The sequence below is a fragment of the Gavialis gangeticus genome, unplaced genomic scaffold (genome assembly GCF_001723915.1).
Source record: "Gavialis gangeticus isolate Ggan-Ray unplaced genomic scaffold, GavGan_comp1, whole genome shotgun sequence".
NCBI lineage: Eukaryota > Metazoa > Chordata > Crocodylia > Gavialidae > Gavialis > Gavialis gangeticus.
In genome coordinates this window covers 21,027,913-21,044,533 of record NW_017728998.1, presented here as the reverse complement: position 1 = coordinate 21,044,533, position 16,621 = coordinate 21,027,913, and the positions used below count along the sequence as shown (strand labels likewise).

General features: G+C 41.3%; 1 protein-coding gene across 3 annotated transcripts in view; it reads right to left on the bottom strand.

The window, feature by feature from the left end:
* Positions 1-1,283: 1,283 nt before the first annotated feature.
* The window catches only part of PEPD (peptidase D), a 284,355-nt gene continuing 269,017 nt past the window's right edge, over positions 1,284-16,621 (bottom strand). For all 3 annotated transcript variants that reach the window (XM_019505586.1, XM_019505588.1, XM_019505587.1), the window contains 2 exons: positions 11,314-11,505; positions 1,284-1,971 (listed from right to left, as the gene is read on the bottom strand). In XM_019505586.1, coding sequence (XP_019361131.1) covers positions 1,822-1,971; positions 11,314-11,505 — 342 coding nt within the window. In that variant the 3' untranslated portion in view covers positions 1,284-1,821. The remainder of the gene's footprint in view (positions 1,972-11,313; positions 11,506-16,621) is intronic.

Genomic DNA, 16,621 nt, shown 5'->3' with positions numbered 1-16,621 from the left:
AACTAACATTGGTATAAACTGGGTTTCTCCAAAGATTAAGATCTTGAATTCATTAAAAAAACAATATATTTTATACCAACCTTTGTGGGGACAGAGGGGTGTAAAGTAAGTATTTAAAGCATGATAAACAGAGGTGGTGTTGTGACACGTGCTGTCAGTGTCTGCAAATCATAAACCAAGTGAAAATAACTGGGCTTTTGTTACAAGTGAGACCATCATGTCTTGCAGTAACCATGTAGCACAGAGTATATAACTGGTTCTCTCTCACATATGTGGAAGCCCAGTTTACCATTACTATCATTGCAAAGTATTTATATCATGTCTACACACAATTGACACAGCTTAATTTGGGATCCACAAACACAGCAGCATTAAAGATAGAGCCTGTGGTCACATCTGGCTTGGTGAGTCACATCATCCATCCTCTGGTACTGGCCCCAAATGGGGCCAGCCCAGGACTGTCCCCATATGCCAGATCCAGCGTCTGTGACACCCACTCTGGCTGGTCTGGGGCTGTGTCACATGCAGCACCCGCTCCAGCTGGTCTCAGGCAAGTGCGCAGGCAAGTTCGGGCCCTGGAGTGGTGGGTGCCATGTATGGTGCAGTCCTGGATAGGCAGTGGCTCCGGCATCCCCGGGGTGGGGGGTGCAGGGGGGGGTTGATCTATGGGTCCTTCACATGCCAGATTCAGCACTTGCTGCAAGCAGGGTCCTCCCAAGACCAGCTGGAGCAGGTGCTGTGTGCAGCTCGCATCCTGGTCTAACCAGAATGGGTACCATGTGCAGCGTGGTCCTGGACTGGCTGGAGCAAAAGCTGCAGGCACTGACTCCAGCATGGAGAGGGGGGTGTCCACGGACCCATTCTGTCCCATGGGGATGGCCTCAGGCCATTCATCTATCTCGTGCCAATCATCTGGGGCCAGAAAAGCTCGACACCCCTGCACTGTCAGATGGCTTCTCAATTTCCACCTGTTCAGCAGGAGGTACTCTACTGACTAATACTGAGTCCCTGTAGCAGAAACACTCCCATAATATTTAGGCAGAATTTTTAAGGCTCTGGCTCAGATCATCCTTAAAGATACAGATCAACTGCTCCTTCTGCTGCATTACACCATGAGTGCAGGGAGCCTGGCTGATGTGTGAAGGATATGAATGCCCAGGATTTGAAGAAGAAAACCTAGCTGGGGAGCAGTGCAGGTTTCTGGGGTAGAAAGCTCCCATACTGAGCTGATAAGGGGTAGGAAAAGGAAGCTGAGGGATCAACACAAAGGTCTGAACAACAACTTGCAGAGATAATTTTTATTAGAAATCTTATTTTGTTCATTTCATTTATATCAAAATACTGATTCACAAGGAAAACATAGGTGGCACTGTCTCAGCCATTCCCAGTTAATGGAAAGATCTTGGTAAACTTGTAGATACATTTCCCAAATAGGAATTCTTAGGTATCTTCTCATGATTACAGACAACATACGGATAACAGATTTGCCATGTATAAAAGTTAACTGCCATGAAAATGCAGATATTACTGGAAAGAGGTAAGGTACAGATGATCTGAGGTTTTTAATTTCAGCTGTTCATCCTGCAGGATTATTCTGTTGGCACTTTGTAATATAAGATGTTGATTGAAAGCATCAAGATTTAGAGCTAGCTGAATATATGGCGCTGAATCTTTCTGATTTAATCTCTAATGAAATAACCATTCTAGCCTAATGCTTTGCCTGACTCAGTTGCTTTGCAGAACTGAATCATTTTATTTTATATGCTGCTGCCTTAAATCGGAAGGACAACTGCTAAGTGGGAAACAGCAAGTACATCGAGTTTACTGCTTTTGGCTGGACAGGCAGTCAAATGACTTGGTGCTGCCTTGGGCGTCTGCCATGAAAGCCTCTATTTCCTCCACGGTGCGTGGGACGCATGTTAGTAGCTCCATTCCATTGGCTGTCACTGCAATGTCATCTTCAATCCGTACCTGTTACAGAGAACATACAGTCACTGGTATCTTTTGGCATGCTGCAAGGCACCCTAGGAAACAACAGCAGCTGCAGTATAAAGTGCATTTCCAACCTCCTTGGAAATACGATGGCAGGAAGAACAAATGCTTCGTGATCCCCAATTTCCTACTGCTACGAGACAAGGTCTGAATTCTGCAAGGGTGGAACTTCCTTTGTAGAGGGGTCATGTAAACTCCACATTAATCTGACAAGAAAAGCAGCCCTGAAAGACGCTCCTGCATAACAAGGAGGGTTTGGTGGGGACAGGATGACTTACTGAGGCCATTTTTATACGGCCTCATAAAATGCAGATGCTTTGGCACTGGGGACAGCAAGGGAAGAAGGAAGAATTCTTTCCCTGGGTCACCTCCAACCTTTCTAGCAAAACCTATTACATGATGTAGGGGGCGGACGTGGCCGTGGCAGCTTGCACATGCACTTCGAGCACCTGCACTGTGCATGTACTGTGGGGTTCTTAGTTGCTGTTTGCATGCTAAAACTCAATGCTCCTCTTTCCTCCTGAAACACTGCAGTTAACAGGACCAGCTACAAGTAGTTCCTTGTGATTTTAAAGCTTGTTTTAGAGCTCATTTTGGAGTTAATAGAACACCCTCAAAATTATGGAACTTGGAGCTGAGAAGAAAATCTCACAGCAAGTCTCAGATAATGCTTGTAAAACTCGGCTGTTGCATTTTAAGTTTAAGCAGCAGTTTTTTGTGTTCCCAGTTCTTGTTCAGTTCAAATGAAAAGCCTGTGCCATTTCTATCTGACTCTAATCTCTTTCTACCAGTAAATATGCCTACACAGTCCTTTCCTGTTATCTTATCAGAAAAAATGCTAGTAAGTTGCTAAGCTGCAATAAAAGCAATTTTAGCAAGGTGTAAATCCAACAGAACACAAACCCAAGCGACTCCCACCTTACAGTTGCTTTAATTGTTTCTGACCCCTTGACATTTTAAACTAAAAATAAAGCTGGTTAACATTTGTACTTCTGCTTGCAAAATAATCCATTTGTTCAAACAATATGAGTCATCTAGCCTTATTAAAGTGTTTAATGATGTCTTTGCCAGATTATTTCTTTTACTTGGTATCAAGTTAAGCATATTCTAAAGCAAAACTTAATCAAACTTTGCTGCATTCACACATTTGATTCAGACAGCTGGAAAAGTAAAAGCTGCCAGCCTCCTCTGTCTTTCTGAAAAGCACACGTGCGACTGCAGGGAGCCAGCACTCACCATAGCAAGAGCAATTCCATGCATCTGAGCAAGGCATTTTTTTTAAGAGTGCTTTTTATTTTACCAATACGGAAACAGTTGGTAGAATCAAAAACAAAGCCAAGATGTCACCACTCTTGTCAGGCCATTACGGAAGAGGCAAAATGCTTGGCTTTCCAGGCGGTTGTATCACATTATTTCTGTAAGAGGTTCTTATTAGGCCTCAAACATGCAATGAGGTCTGCCTGGGTGGAGCTGGGACTCTGTAAAAATCCACTGGATGTCAATGAAGCTCTGCCTAGGTGCAAAAAATCCATTATGCCTGCTTGCATCACTCAGGCCAGAATTCACATCAAAGTGGCTGCAGAAAAATGTACTACTTTGATGTGGAGAGTTACAACGCCCGATTCAAAGGAACTCAAAACCCCATGACAAGCTGGTCCGGTAACGCTGCCCATTACAGTTGTGCAACGCTTCCCTTGATAAGAACCTCTTTTCGGTTACTTGAACCTTTGCCACACTAACTCTGGGCTGAAATTTTCTATAGTGAGGATTTGTTTCAGGTACATTTTGTTTTTGCCCTTTTCAAAATCTCAGCCAAAATAATTCTTCCATTTCCACAAGTAAGGCTAATGATAAAAGATTGTTTTGTCCCTATTAAAGCAAATGGGGTAAATCGTCTTCAAACAGGTCGAATGCTTTGGAGCATGGCAAGCGGTGACTACTTTTACTTCAGGGCTGTCCCTTTTCTGCCCTTCTGAATAGCTGGCTAAATGCTACAACTTTGAAAATGCCAGATTGTACATGCTTAGTGGAGACTAGGTTTCCTGTTCACTGAGTATGCTCCATCCCCTCCCAGCTCTTGGCACTGGCTAGACAGCTCCCGCAAGCTCACACAGCAACGAAACATGCTCTTTCCAGCGCAGGGTTACGGGTGTGAGACCAGACTACCATGGTAACAGCTGTTCTGGGCCAGTCTGTCCTGTGCCCCCTTGCTAGTGCTTAGGCAGTAAGATACAGGACTGATACAAGTGCAGAAAGGGCAAAAGTCAGAGCAGAAGAGAGGGAAAATAGATCGGGGCAAGGAATCAGGTGAGAGGAGAACCTGGGACTGGCTCAGAAAGATGACCAAGATGTGGGGAGAAGAGGGTAAGACTGGGACTCAAGGTGAGACTGACTGGGCAAGGACACTGACTTGGTGGAGGGGATACAACTAAGAATCAACTGGTGGGGGCAACACTGAAATCAGAAGAGGACCTGGGAATCCAGGATGGACAAACGGGGGGTGGTGGGAAGGAGGGTGGTGAGAGACATATGTGCAACCCTTTGACAAAGTGCGTCTCCATCCCCCTCTAGCAGCAGCCCACATGGAGTGGAGACCTACTAATGTCATCTACCATTGTACCAGCTGCAGCGTGGCTGGGTGGATTTGCAAGTTCCAGTCTGGGGATGGACCACAGCGGGGATCAGCATGACGCCCCAACATGAAACTTCATTTTCGATTTAAACACCCCCCACCACAAACAAACAACCTTTTACATACTCATAAAGCTGCATTCACTGAATGTTATTAAGGTGGAAATGCTAACATCAAAGTTCCCACTGCAATTTTAATTCAGACTTCCTGTGTACCTGGAGGCAACTCTAATACATCATTTAACAACATGTTTACATACTACTTTTGGTATGTAACATGTTAATATTAACCTGTGCTGTTAATCTTAGGAAGACTACATGCAAGAAAATCCTATCTGAAAGCATACAGATAGACTTTACTGAAGCTGGAGAAAGCCATTTTCAGCCCCATTCTGGTCCCCCTTTGTTAGAAAACAGTATGTTGAAGACAGTGTTGACATTATGGGGCTTTTCACCCCTCCTCTAGCTTTCAGATGCACTGTACAACCCTGTTCCACAAGCATCTCTGTTTTTTTCTAGACAGGCAAAGTGGATAATACTGTTGGCACCATCCTTAAAATACCACCTTCCTATTAAGTAGGGTAATGTGACTGATGGGGTAGATTAGATTACACAACTGGGTAACTCTTAACAGCAACCATCACAAGGCCAGAATGGGGATTAAATAGATGGCTTTCATCAGCAAGCTACCCAAGTAGTAGCCTAACATGTCTTCCTAACTTCTTCAAATAGTTCTGATCTCCAGACTGGATATCCCTTACTGTCTTTCAAGGGAAGGGTGCTATAGCAGACATTTATTTTTCTCTGGATATGTTAAAGGCCTTTAATTTTATGACAGATCCCAGATATAGTGAGAAAAGATTTTGTGAGATATGATTATTGCATTTCCATTTTTAATTTTTTGAGTGTTTGCACATGACTGCAGAAAGTAACAACAAATTTGGGCACAGACTCCTTCAGTAGGAGTTCTGCCTGCAAAATGGTGCAAAAATTTAAGGACCATCCATTAAGAAAAACAGGCTAAAACTACCTGCCTGTAAAGTCTGTAAAAAAAACTGCTGTCCATAAAAAACCTAAGCAACCCAGAGCCCGATTAAAGATTCCTTGTCAAAAGAAGCTAGAGGAAAGTTTGATGGTCAGACAGAACAGAGCAGTATCACCTGGAGTCTGAGGAAAGAGTGCAGCACCCTGCAGGATTTTGTAACCAAGTGGAGCCTCTGCAGAGCCCCCGGCCCCAGCCACGTGCTGGTGCTGCTGCCGTGTCCTGTCACCTGCCTGTAACACTGTTAGGTTGTAGGAAGGCAGTCAGTATTCCTTCTGTGGCGGCTCATGCCAGGACCACAAGGCAGGGCTAGCACAAGTAAGGCCAGGGAGTGGGTTGAGGTGGGCAGCATAGTGTGGAGTACATTCAAGGGCAATGGGGTGTGGGGGTGAAAAGGAAACCCATGGAGTGGGGGTGGCTTGGTGTAAAGCCATTCCTGAAGTCAAATAGGGTTGCCAACCTTAACCCCAGACAATTTTTTTTACTTGATAATCTGCAAACTTTTTACTGACAAGCAAACCTTTTATTGTTATTATCTTTTACTATAGTTGGTGTTAAAACCCCAAATCTGAACCCAGCCCTGGAAGAAGAGCTATATCTATATTATGTAAACGTATCAGTAAAAAGTTTGCAGTTTGTCAGTAAAAAAAAACAAAAAAAAAAGAAAAAAAAATCATCTTGGGTTGACAAATCTGATGCCAGAATATGACCCCTAGAAGCTGCCACGCAAAGTAAATCAGCAGAAGTTAGATTAGAGCTGAGTGTCCATCTGTCATCTGGGAGATGGTATATGGGGTAAACAGATGAACAAAGATTAGGGTGGGTTCTGATCCTGCTGATGCACATCACCCTACCTGTTATTTTCTGTGGTGGCACATTTATTGCAAGATAAGTGCAACTATTTACACCAAACAAGCAGGCACTAGGACTATTATGCAGCATCATTTCTTTTGTAGGCAGAATTACATGGTATAGGGATCTGGTCATCCAGCTTCAAAACCCGGATGCCAAATATCAAAACGTTTCCATTTCAGTTTCCCTGATCCCCAGTATTCGTGGAATGACACTTCATCATTATCCTATCTTAACTAGTCCCCTCCTTGTCACATCACTAGCAAGTGCCCCTTTGTCAGGCACTGCAGTAAGGATCTACTAATAAATAGTTTATGGTACATAAATCAATCAAGTTGTCTTAATAAACTATTGATCAATTGTTAGTAGGTTACCTGTAATTATCACTTATCTTAGGGTGGCTTTAGAGAAGAAATCTTTGTTTCATTTTTACTAACAACTTTTCCATATACAACTTATATAAATATGTTTTGAGGGGCACTTTTAAACCTACATAATAGGAAATGTTCAAAAGAAGACTAGTACTATAGCATGTATTCCCTAGCAGATTATTTCATTCTGAACCACCCACAAACATAGGAAGTGAAATCAGCCTTGCATTGCTGTGCCATATGCAAAATGCAATTACTATACCCTTTCATAGGTGCAAAAAGGAGCATTTAAAAAAAATTCTACGACATTAGCACGTTCTGAAGGTCCTGGATTATGTAAAGCTATTAACCTTTTAAATGAGAACAATTTGCAAATGAAAGCAGAAGATGAATTTAAATCCATTTAAAGTCTGGTTGTGATTCAGTGTTTCACAAAGTTTTCACCCATTAGCATGGTCACTTGTTCTCTGAACACTAAGTGCTACTAGGGAAAATAAAGTTTAAGCACAGACTGAACATTAGAGCTTAAAATCAGCCTGGATGGTCTTACTAGACTTTAGGAAAACATCACATGAATGGCCTAAATCAGTAATGAGCTTAGGAACAATGGAAATGTCAAACCCTAATACATGTGAAAGATAAGCTCAGAGGGCAACATTTAGAGCTAGAGTAGTCAGTATTTTACTCTCCCTTAGGGGAACCAGACTACACTCACTTTTGTGTTAAATAAGACCACAAGGACTTTTCCAGTCTGGACAATTTGTATTACAGTAGTACCTATGGGACCCAACTGAGATCAAAGCCACCTTGTATTAAGTATTACATGCATACATACTATGCAATAGTTCTTGCCAGACAACGCTAAATAGGACAAAGAATCTTAACTTACAGATCAGGAAATGAAGTCCCCAAAGTTTATGACCTACCCAAGATAAGGCAGCAAGTCTGGCAAAACCTAAAACTAAACCTATGACTTTTGAGGCCCAGAGCAGTATTAACTATGAGACTATCCTTACTCTCAAAAACCACAATTAATATTTTCTAGATTTTTTTTTGATTAGCTTCAGGAAAGTAGTCTCAGAGAAATCCACGTATACATACCCGATCAGCCAAAATCCTCAACTCTGCGCACCCTCTCTGTGAGGACCTGTCACCCGCACAAATTTTCTGGATATCCATCTACCACAGTAGGTACCAACCTTTTTGGCTTTGCACCCTCCATGACCACTCTGAACCCTTTCCCCTGCCTGATCTGCTGCTCTGCTTTCTGCCTTATACGGTGTTGTGCTGCCTGCCCCTCCACAATTTGCCATCTGCCACAGACACAGGCTGCACATGCCACTGATGGCACATGTGCTACAGGTTGACCTCCTCTGGTCTAGAGGACCTGAACATCTCCCCAACATGTGCAGGTGCAGTGCAGACACCCACACTGGAAAACACTCAACAAACCTCAAGAAATGGCAGCCTGATCACACATTTTCCTCTTTCTGCATGCAGTACAAATCTTTCTATTCTTAATGTAAAGGCTAATGACTTGTCCCTCTGGGGTGCCCAAGAAATTTAATTCCAACTAACTAAAGGAGTACATTTAAAGTGGATTAGTTAAAATGCATTAAGCTATGTGGACACACTCATTTAGAATTAAAGTGGCCTTAATTTGGTTTAGCTTCATTCATTTCCATCAAAGGAAGAAATTAAGCTAAACCAAACTAAGGCTATCTGTATTGGTGCTAGTGTAGCAGTAAGATAATGGAATATATGCTTCCTTTTCTTGAGATAGGTGTTTGCTGCTAAACTTATACTTTGCAAAGCTAAGATCAGACACAACAGTAATGAACATCTTAGACGTGCTAATAACTGATGATATCAGGGCATAGCTTTCTGAAGTACTTTTTTGTCGTAGAGATTTCATCTGCAATGTATTTGGAAGGGGGTCTTGGGTCTGCATAAATGAAAATCAGCTAAAACACAGATGCTGAGAACTCTAAGTAACAATTACTGGGGTTATTGCTTTTAATCAACAATCACTTAAAAAGCTAGACTTGTAAGGGTGGTCAAGTTAATTTTGATTGTGCTACAATTAACCTTTGAGGCATGTTTCAGATACAATTCAGTTTTAGAGTTTATTCCAATTCTTTTCCTAGACAAAACTGAATGACAACAGCTGGCTGTGTGGGTTGTTTTTACAGTAAATTGTGTCACCACGTGGGGATCAGAGACAGAATTTTGCCCAATATTTTCTTGTGCAGCAATCAGGCAACATACTCTGTCCAACTCAACTCCGATGAAATCAGCACTCAAAATTACAGAGAGACGAAGCAAATTTGTGGGAGTAGGTTGGATTGTGAGGGACCACGCAACTCCTTGATGTAAAACTGGTCCATCCCAGTATGAGGCAGAATGTACAGCCCAACTTTGGAGCTCTACGCTTGTGGATGCAAGCAGACACTCTGTGTGCACTGATCCATCCCACTCCACTTCAAGCCAACACAATGGGAACCAGGTGTGCCTGCTCTGTCATGCAGTTTATGTGGAAGCATGTGTGGCTCTTTTGGAGGGGGGTGGTGGGATTCACATCAGTACTGTAAACAATGGGCTTTGGGCTTGAATATTTCCAAGAAAAGCAAATATAAAAGACAGTGTGCAAGAACCAGGAATCAATCTATCTAACAACTAAATAACTCCCAAAGCCTATTTCTGGGTTAAGCAATATAAAAATCAACCTATTTTTATGGTGGGGAGAGTTGGAGAAGGGCACTGACAGGGTCCCTTTAAAACAAATGCAAGAGTGAGACACAGAATGACATGTTCACAGTTAGAACATGCAGAGTTAACCGTGACCCACTTATTTCATTCATCCGTACCCTGGGCTGGAGAATATTGATAAAGAAATAACACAAGGTAAGATAACGGTCCTAACCACAGGAGAGAATTAAACACCAGAGGGTAAAGTCCCACATCTCTTGATAAGTTTGTATACTCTGAATATATAACTTTTAAAGCCAGCTGTATGGGAGATTGGATGACTTGGAGGATTGGTGATAGAATAGGGAACCTTTTGTTTCTAGATTGGTGGTTCAAAGCCAGCTCAGATCAGCAGTGTTGAAGCTGTTACTATCTGACGTCTGTTTGGTGGACTGTGATAAATAAATTAGTGGTGGCAGAACAGAATTCCAGATGAACTACTCATACCAGTAAGTCACCACCACAATTGCTACTAACCATTTTCCTGGGTCACTGTTTCAGCATAACAGCCAAGGAGTAAATGGATAGAGGGGCTAGGTTAAAAGTTCCTCACCTATTCACTGAAACACAGACAAGGCAAAGTAATGAAGCTGGTTTTACTGATGCCTCTTCTATCTTCCCTATGAACTATGAACATAGGACATCAGTCTTCTGGGCTGAGTGAAGAGGCACCTTTCAAAAGTGCCATCTTTGTTAAAAGAATAGTTACTTGAAGACATTTAACTGCTAAACTTTTTCCTAGAGTTAATTTTGTAAAAGTCAAAGGTATCACAGAGAGAATAGGGAAATGAGGTCCTCCCCACATCCTGACCAACCTGATTGCCTTTTAGGATGTAATGACTGGCTCTGTGGATGCAAGGAGAGCAGTGGATGCGATATACCTTGACTTTAACAAGGCTTTTGATGTGGTCTCCCACAACATTCCTGCTAGCAAGTTAAGAAGGTACGGGTTGTATGAATGGACTGTAAGGTGGATAGAAAACTGGCTGGATTGTTGGGCTCAAAGGATAGTAATCAATGGCTCGAGGTGTAGTTGGCAGCCAGTATCAAGTGGAGCACCCCAGGTGTTGGTCCTGGTGCTGGTTTTGTTCAATATAGTCTTCAACTACCTGGGATGGAGTGCAGCCTCAGCAACTTTGCAGATGAGACAAAGCTGGGGGCAGTACTAGATATGCTGGAGGACAGGGCTAGGATTCAGAGAGACCTAGAGAAATTGGAGGATAGGACCAAAAAAAATCTCATGAAGTTCAACGTGCACAAGTGCAAAGTCCTGCACTTAGGATGGAACAATCCCATGCACTAGCACAGGTTCCATGCACCAGCAGCTCTGCAGAAAGAAACCTTAGGGTTACAGTGGCCAATAAGTTGAATATGAGCCGACAGCGTGCCCTTGCTGCAAAGAAGGCTAATGCCATACTGGGCTGCATTAGTAGGAGTGTTATCGGCAGATTGAGGGAGGTGACTATTCCCCTCTATTCGGCACTAGTAATTTGAAGTACAGTTCAAAACTAGATAGGGAAAGTATCCAAATAGCCTACAGGATTAAAACCATACAAAGAATCTCTATCATCATATATTAAATTCTCTAAAGAAAATTTCTTTTTAAATATGTATGGAAGACAAACTAAGCAAAAAGCCAGCCTGAACTGTTATCAAAGCTGGTGAAGAGTTACTTACCCCACCAGATCCTCGAAAACGCTGCAGGACTTGATTATTAATGAAGCAAGATTGTGTAGGATCCTTCAGCGCCTGGTCCAACACATGATCAATGAAGTAAATGCCTGGTTCAATGGTCAGTACCATGCCTGCCTGAAGGACACGGGCAGTTCTCAAACTTCTGAGGCCTGGTAGGTCAATGCGCTCAACTCCCTAGAGAAAAAATAAATATTTAAGTGATAGGAATAAATAATCAAGTCAGGAATAGGTCTTTAGTTAAGCCTCTTTGGTGCAGAACACTGTACAGGGCTCAGGAAAGGCAAAAAATAAAAATAAAAAAAAGTTACTGGACCAAAATCCAGCAGAAGATCAAAATCAGACAACACAGTCATCTCTATTTTCTTAACTCCACTTATACTTCAAATGTGTATTGTTTCATAGATTTATGTTCAGCTGCCATACTAAGCTTTTTATACTGGCTCCATATGGACTCGGTATTATCACTTCCAACTATTTACCACTTCAAAAAATTAAAACTATGTATATTATTCCTTCTACTCATCTTCTTTTGTAAAGTTTTATAACATAACATTTTTAAATGATTTGCCAAACTTGAAATGCCTCCCCCATTTCATGATAGAAGTCACTGAATTATGCAGCAGAAGACAATTTCTCTAAGGATATGCAAATCATTATTAGTACTGAACATTATTAAAATTGTACATTTATGATTTTGATTTGAAAGCAATGAATTTACAAGTTACTTCATAACAGCTGCCTGTCTGGAACCAAGCTTCCCTCCCGTCCCCCTGATTCAGACTTTCAGGCAACAGAGCAGTGATTGATATTATGGAAAAAACGTGTCAAAACAATCAAGTCCTGACTAGCAAAACAATCTCTTCTTCCCAAAAGATGGTAAAAGTGCAATGATATATGAAGACGTGCTTAGTCAAAGAATTAGAAACATTGCAGAGACTGGTTAAGGATATTAATTGCTCTCATTCTCCAAAATGTGCCAGGTATTGCAACATCTGAATAACTAAAATCTCACTCCCTTCACTTGCTCAAAATCCTTGGGCTCTGCAGCACCCAAGTACTGCAATGACCAGTAAATGGACCACAGGGCCACTTCCCCACAAACAGGTATACATACTTTTACTCCAGATAGTATTTCCATTGCAATAAATGGGACTGCGTGCAAGTAAAAGCAAGCAAGTATATGTTTGCAATACCAAGGCTTGGTTAACTAAAGCCCAGTAAGGATTTTCTTTCCTGTCTGTTCTCTAAATACCATCTTTAAGTCACCTCTTAAATCTCACATCACTGCAAGCTTCCTTGTCCATAGTAGCTTGGGACATCTTATAGAATCAGCAGTTTTAATATGTGAAGGAAATGCTCCATTCCTCCAGGGACTAAGCACATTAACGCTGTAGTATCCTCAGCCTTTGACAGCTGAAGGAAGGAGCGTGGCATAAAAACTGAACCAAAGCTATATCACAGGCACTAGGATAGGAAGCTCCGAGTCAGTCATATTTAATTCTTACCAAATCATGCACCTTCAGAGTATATACTTCTGAACAGTGCTGTTTGCTCAAAAGCTGCATTTCCATTTACAGAACCCTTATTTCATAGAAATACTGCTTAAAATAGCCATCTAGTCAAGTTTATTTTATTTTCCCCAGTCATCTAAATTATATCTGGGGTTTTGCAGCTGGAGAACATATTATTTTATGACAGGTGATGTGCATCACGGTTCAGATTTTCACAGCTCGATGTGTAATATAAATGTAGGAAGTCAAAATGGTAGCCTGACTTTCAGAGGTACTGAGCACTTGCTGCTCTTGTTGACCTCAGTGGTATTTGTGGGTGTTCAGCACCTCTGATGATCAAGCCAGCATTTTCTCTTGGGAATTGTGTCTTGTGTAATTTGATAAATCAGGTTTCACTGGTTTGCTTTGGTGGCTTCTGAGCAGATTTTTTTTATTCATTTAACCTAATGAATCACATTTCTCTTATGGTGGTTTCAGTTAACATTATCACATTTCTCATATGGTGGTTTCAGTTAGCATGATCATGCTAAATTAGGACTTGGAAATAATCAGTATTAATCAAAATGCATAGAATTTGCATACATTTAAAAAACTGAAACGATCAGTACACTAGTGAGCTGTAAAATATGTTTATAGCTGCACAGAAATACAGGAAAAAATTTCAATTATTTCAAACAGAAAAAAACAACTCCTCCCTCTTCCACTCTGAAAACGAGTGCTGCCTTCTCCTTTGATGTGGGAGGAAGACCTGTCTTTGAGCTTATGGGGAGGAAGGAGGGTATGAGGAAGAAAGAAAGGCAGAAGGTCACTATAACTTCAGATAAATCACCTAAGCCTCCTCTGTTAAAGTTGCCAGGGGCTGACACGCTTTCGGCGCTCCGGTTCTTTACATGTTCTAGGGCACATCACCGTTTTCCAAAAAATGGCCTGGGTTTCTGGGGTGCTTTTGAAAAAAGAATATCTACGCTAGTTTTAAACGGATGAAAAGAAGTGATCAAAATTAAAACGCTGCCTAAGTACTACTATTATTTATATTACCATAGTGCTGTACTATTATGGAGCAGAAGACTGGTCTTTCCTTCCAAAAGAAATGTATAAAAAGTTAGCTGTGGAGCACTCACAGCATGTAGTAACATGCTACTAGCAGTATTTTAGGAAGCATGGTTTTGAAGAGCTGTTTATTTTACCGTAGACTGAAGCAACAAGTCATGTCCAAAGCTATATTCTAAACACATGGATTTTATTCTGAGGTTCTAGTCACATTTTAAAATTGGTACAGTAACTGCAGTAAGCACCGATGCACGAGACTGTCATTTGCAAGAGCGCGCTTGCCAAGAACATCAGATTCCAATTACAGGTTCACGCAAGGTAACAATACCCAGCAAGTCTAGGCAGTGAGGACTGTCAAGGAACAAAAGAGTTGTTATGTAAACTGAGATCTTTACTGTATATTCAAAATCAGAGTTCATGTTAAGTAATAAGATATACAGATATATTTTGGAATAGGCTGGAAATTGGGAGGTGTAAAAATACAACCATTAGGCCCTACTAAAATGGTTCAAGAAAATCAAGTTAAAAAGTACAATGTCCCCAGAATACTCAGCATAAGGACACACCATTATCATCAAGTGGAGACCATAATAACCAGAAGCATACCTGGGGGGAGAGGGAGCACAAAAATAGTCGTCTCGGTTGGCTGCACTGCCCTCGCTGTCTACATAGCCACTGGTACTGCCTCATGCACCATGGCTGGCCAGGGAGCAAAGCTGCCCGGTAACATCTCTGCTAATAACCGTGATACAAATAATCTAATACTTTACTTTCATATACCACTTTCTACACTGAGGGATCTCAGTTTTGCTCACTTTTGTTTCAAGCCTTGGAAACACTTCTGGATGTAATGCTTGCTAGTACTAACAGTAGTTCCACTGACGTTGGTGGCTGCAAGTTTGGGGTCCACTTGGGACGTCTGAGGTCCTGCTTGGCTCAGGACCCAAGGACGCCACATAGCTATTCTAATAGATATTAGTTCATAGTAGCTAGTATGAGAGCTATTACCAGCTAGAAATCAGAGCATTGAGATGCTCTGGAGGCATCCCTCCTGCCTGATGCCCAATAAACCAAGAGCTGCTATGCAAGCTGCGTACTCCCCAGGGAGGTCTCCCATGCTGAGAATCCCCAGCCTGGTTAAAATAACACAACGTGACCACAGCAGGGGCTTGGGCTAACCACAGCTGTAAACACTGCATCATATTTGCAAGCCCAAGCTCTTAAACTGTTAAAATCTGTAAACTGGTACTTTTTATTAACAAATTACCATGGGAGCTAAAGTGAACGCATGTTGGAATCTCAGTTTTCTAGCACATCCAATACAGGGAAGACATGATGATTAATGTAATTAGTTACAAATCAATAAATATTTAAAATCATTAAAAATCATATTTCATTTTGTTAATCCAAATGCATATTAAAACTAAACAGTTTTTTTAATACCCCCCTACTGTGTATAGCCAATTCTAATGAACTTAAATACTGCAGAAAGAACTGTGTCCTGCGCAGCTAACAATCAAATGAGTTTCAAAGGTAATCTAATTCGTCTCCTGGTCCCTTCCTTAAATCTTTAGTTTTCTTGCTCAGTGCTAAAGATTGATTAAGAACCTGGAAAAACTGAGCACATCAACAACCCTAGAAGACTCCAGCCACCTGAATACGTTGCTAGTTGGCTGCATCTGTGATGTCTATAGAGGAGTATATGTTTCAAGCGATGCATATCACTCCTGGTATTTGCAAGTCAAAGCTTCCATTTCTGCATGCAAAAAATCCAATTACTAGTTGAGCTTCTGGGATACAGTTCAAAGGTAACACTGGGGCAACAGAGGGCACAATGAAATTTAATTGGCTATTATTTAAAAAGCTTTTGCTCTTTTCCTGGACATTAACTGCATGATACACTTCCTCTGTGGGTGATGAGAACTACATGAGAGAGAAGTGCTCATCATTTTTTCCACGTGGCATTGCCTGTTTTGAGGCACAGTGTGGGATTCTAATATACTCATAATGACATGGGTGAGAGCATAACTTTCCATGTCATTTTTGCTTCTCCAGGCTCAGATATAACTGGGCTCCACTGCTGTCATTATGAAAACACTAAGAAAGTATTGAAAGTTTCTTTATTTAAACAGATGTTATAAAAGCCCAAAGGAGAGAGCAAATGGGAGATACTAAATCTTTATTCTAGTGGCTACACTATCAATCTGAAAGACTAGAAGAATATTAATATTTAGGAAGGGAATTCATTAGAAATGAGATAAAGCACTGCAAAATACTCCAGTGAAAGTTATTATAGCAAAGAATAGATTATGAGGACTCAAAAGAGACTGTTTTCATTCCGCATAAAGAACATACGTAGGTTATTTTCAGCTGACTATGGCAGAGCCCTTCCTTTTGTGGCTCTTTTGTTATTAATGTTAATAGGCATGACATGGCTGTACCCCAAAGCACAGAGCTGGAAACACCTTCTCCTTTTTACATCTTCCTTTCTTTATACAATTAAAAAAATGTATTGCCTTGGCTTTTATTGCATATTAAAGCCACATTTGTGCATACAACAAATCATTCATGATATGAACATCCGTATGCATTAATCCTTGTTTAATATAGAGATGCACCTACATAGCAAAATTAGGATCACAACTCACCTAAACCATGAGGGCTTTTGGGTTACACCTTAATTCAATCAAACTGAAAAACAAATCATCAAATCCCCCTACAAAGATTGT